Raw genomic sequence first — 4079 nt, 5'->3', positions numbered from 1 at the left:
TGGAAAGAGTTCACCACACAAGGTAATTTTGCTGTGACTCCCTCCTACAACTTGACTCAAGCATACATATGGCATCACATATGAGTTTTAGTGAAATTTGATTAAAGCTCTTTTTCACTGTAACGTTCTAATTGTTAGCATCGACTTACTTAGTATTCTATTCCTTGCTATAAACATTTTTCTACAATTATATATTCACTGCTGTGTGTAAAACATATAGTTTTATAGCTTCAGTGTCACATGATGGCCATATGAATTTTTTTCATGTTCAAAATGGTGACTAAGTTCTATTTTCTTCTATATGACTGGATTGAAGAAGAAGTGAGTATTCATTCCATCTGAACTCATTAGCAATTGCTTTTCAATGGATGGAGTATCACTATTCTTAATGTTCAATATTCTCCAGAATGTGGTGGATATTCTGTTCATAAACATGTGCACTCAGATTTTGAAAGTTTCATGGAAAATTGTTAATGATAAAATAGTTGTTTGAAACAGTGTTGTTATGATGTCCACCATGATTTTGAACATAGGTGCTCCTGTAATGCTTGAACACACATGGTTCAACCTAGAAAAGTTCAAACCATGTTGTGGCTCAGAGACATGATTGTTGCCATTATTCAAAGAAAACAACTGCTGAATGACAGAATGGACTTTAGGGACATGGCAGTAGGAATAGTGCTCTCATTTGAGATTCTACTTGGTATTCTGGGAAACTTCTCCCTTCTTTTCTACTATCTAATCCTTTACTATAAAGAACACACATTAAGGATCATAGATATGATTCTTATACATGTGTTTACATCCAACTCCTTGATCCTTCTCTCCAAAGGACCCCCAGAGGTAATGGGAGCTTTTGGGTCAAAGCAGTTATTTAATGATGTTGGGTGCAAACTTATTTTATATGTTCAAAGAATTGCCAGGTGTATGTCCATCACTACCACCTGTTTCTTGAGTGTCTTTCAGGCCATCACCATCAGTCCCAGGAACTCCTGCTGGAAGGAATTTAAAGTTAAGACTACAAAGTTTATGGGCCTGTCCATTTCCTTCTACTGGGTCATGTTCACCTTACTAAATATGCTTTTCCCTTTATATACAGCTAGCAATAGTAATAGAGAAAATAGGACACAAAAGAGTGATTCTGAATTCTGTCACTCTGGAGGCCGTGACAAAATAGTAGATTTATTGTATGCTGCATTTTGTGTGTTTCCGGAAGTCTTACTTTCTATACTCATTGTAGTTTCCAGTACCTTCATGATTGTCATACTTTACAGACACAAGAAAAGGGTTCAACACATCCTCCATAAGCATGCTTCTCTTAGAATCTCTGCTGAAAACAGAGCTACACAGACCATTCTTGTCCTGGTTTTCACCTTTCTAGTGTTTAATACACTCTCTTCCATTTTACATGGATATATTGCTCTTTCACATGATCCCAATTGGTGGGTAATGAATATAACAGCTATCATAGCTTTGTGTTTTCCTACTTTGGGCCCATTTGTGATGAGTCATGATTTTACTGCTTCTAGATGTTGCTTTACCTGGATAAAATAATATAAACATAAAATGATCTTCTAATAAAACTGTACATTGTGTTTTTTTTTAATTGGGTCACTTTTGTTGTTCAAATTTCAGTGTAATAGTAAAATAATATATGAGGAGAGCACATCCATTTAATTATTTTTTTCATCATATACTCCCTTATAGTTTATAGTCTGGATAACCACAGGTTTTTAGCTCAATAAACTGCTATGTATAGACTACATTTCATTGACTGAGCCTATGATCTTTTTATAATGTGGTTGGTTACTCTTGCTATATTACCACACTTGCTTATATGGACATATTGTCAAGCAACACTTGATTGTTGTTGTTGTTGTTGTTGTTATTCAAAATTTTCATGACTGAGTTCTCTCTTCCTACAGTACAGGATATAGCAAGAATCACAATATGAATGATAACAAATACAGACAAATATAACTGCTTGATTCTTCTTGCTTCATGAGGGTAGTATTTTGAAGTCCTATATATGTTTGCCCAGTTATTGTGTGACAGCAAACAGAAGACCCATGCATGTTGTAATCAGACAATATCCCAGCACTGAGGGAAGAGGAAGATAGGCATTATTTGCAACATTCTTTGAAATATTAGTAGCATTGGATAGTTGCTGGTAAATGGATTCATTTTACTGAAGTGGGAATTTCTGTTTTCCTAAGAGACTCTGTGTGCTTTTTTTTTTGTTTTGTTTTGTTTTTGTTTTTGTTTTTGTTTTTGTTTTTGTTTTCTGAAAACTGTGAGAGAATGTTTTTATTCAAGCAGTCATGTGGGGTGATGTTTCGATGACAACAGACATGTGCTGGTTTTCTGGAAGAAGCCTTTAAAAAGTGCATGTGATCCCATAAACAACCACCAAACCCAGGCACTGTTACATATGCAAGCAAGATTTTGCTGACAGGATTCTGATATAAATGTCTCTTGTGAGACTATGCCGGTGCTTGGCAAATACAGAAGTAGATGCTCACAGTCATCTATTGTATGGAGCACAGTGAGCCTAATGAAAGAGCTAGAGAAAGTGCCCAAGGAGCTAATGGGGTCTGCAACCCTATAGGAGGAACACCAATATGAACTAACCAGTACCCCCAGAGCTTGTGTCTCTAGTTGCATATGTAGCAGAGGATGGCCTAGTTGGCCATCATTGTGAGAAGAGGCCCTTGGTCTTGTGAAGATTATATGCCCCAGTACAGGAAATCCCAGGGCCAGGAAGTGGTAGTGGGTGGGCTGGGAAACAGGGAAGGGAGAGGGTATATGGGACTTTTAGGATAGTATTTAAAATGTAAATGAAGAAAATATCTAATAAAAAAGATAAAAACAAACAAAAAAGTGCATGTGATGTTTTCCTAGAGCAGATGCTTGGAAGAACACATTATGTTTGGAAAGGGTAAAAATATAACCCAACAGAGAATGGGTGACACTGTGTGGTATTGGTATGCCTTGCCATTCTTTACTGATCATCAGTGTACCTTGATGACTCTGCTCTTTGCTGATGATGCTGTGTGGTGTTGGATAGCATTTCCACTCTTTGCTGGTCATCCTTTGACATGACTTCATAGAGAGAAATGTACCAAGGAACTTCTGGTGGTGTTTTGGCAGCCTTTTGCCACTTTGTCAGACCTGGCTCTATTTGTAGATCCTCATGTTTTAATCTGTATAGATCTGCCATTGCTGATTCATGAACAGGGTTTGCAAGGGGTTGCACTACCATTGATGATCATATGAACTGAATTGCTAATATCCTGAAAATGCAGAATGGATTCACTTCAAAGAACTAATTCTAAATGGGTCCACATCCTCCTTTGTCATATTAACTATTCCTTTCCACTACCTCTGGTGGGTGGTGGGCTTGAAGAGAGGGGAAACCATTTAAGTGCACTTATTACAAAGGTTTAGGAAAATTGAAGGCTATACTTTACTGTATAAGTGTGACTACTTGTTAAGCTGAGCACATTCAATGCAGGCAGCACACCTAAGAGTTCTTGAGCAATAGAAAGTAGATTTTATGGGATTTAAAGTAGAAGAAAGTAAAGAACAGGCCAGATCTAAAGGAATTTGGGAGCAATGTTGACTATGGTCATGATACAGTATATGAAACTTCTAATGAATTGATAAAAATTATTAAAAATTCTGGTGGAAGTCACTTATCTTAAAAGTAAACTCTAATAGGTGTTTGAGGTTTCATCTTGTACCCATAGGAGAAAATCAGTGGTAAACACAGTGGGGAGTTCTACTCTGAATATTCAAGAAATGGCTTGGTGGCAAAATCTTAGGTGGTTTTTCTTGAGGATATAAATGGCTTAGACCAGAGCCTGGCCAATACAGATGCAGAAGCTCACAGCCTACCATTGGACTGAGCCTGGGGACCCGAATGGAGGTGTTAGGGGAAGGACTGAAGAAGCATAAATGGTTTGCAACAACACAGGAAAACTAATAATATAAACCAACCATACCCACCAGAACTCCCAGGGACTAAACCACTAACCAAAGAGTACACATGAAGGGACTCATTGCTCCAGTTGCTTATG

General features: G+C 37.4%; 1 protein-coding gene across 1 annotated transcript; it reads left to right on the top strand.

Moving 5' to 3' along the window:
* The first annotated feature begins 317 nt into the window (after positions 1-317).
* Positions 318-1765, top strand: LOC110284246 (vomeronasal type-1 receptor 4-like). The gene has a single exon (XM_021149964.1). The coding sequence runs from the start codon at positions 559-561 to the stop codon at positions 1552-1554; it is 996 nt and encodes a 331-aa protein (XP_021005623.1). The 5' UTR covers positions 318-558; the 3' UTR covers positions 1555-1765.
* The last annotated feature ends 2314 nt before the right edge of the window (positions 1766-4079 follow it).

Source organism: Mus caroli, chromosome 17 (genome assembly GCF_900094665.2).
Source record: "Mus caroli chromosome 17, CAROLI_EIJ_v1.1, whole genome shotgun sequence".
Classification (NCBI taxonomy): Eukaryota; Metazoa; Chordata; class Mammalia; order Rodentia; family Muridae; genus Mus; species Mus caroli.
This window is presented reverse-complemented; position numbering and strand designations above follow the sequence as displayed.

What these genes read in the sequence shown, in the direction of transcription:
- LOC110284246 (XM_021149964.1), top strand. Translation starts at nt 559, where the DNA reads ATGGTTCAACCTAGAAAAGTTCAAACCATGTTGTGGCTCAGAGACATG.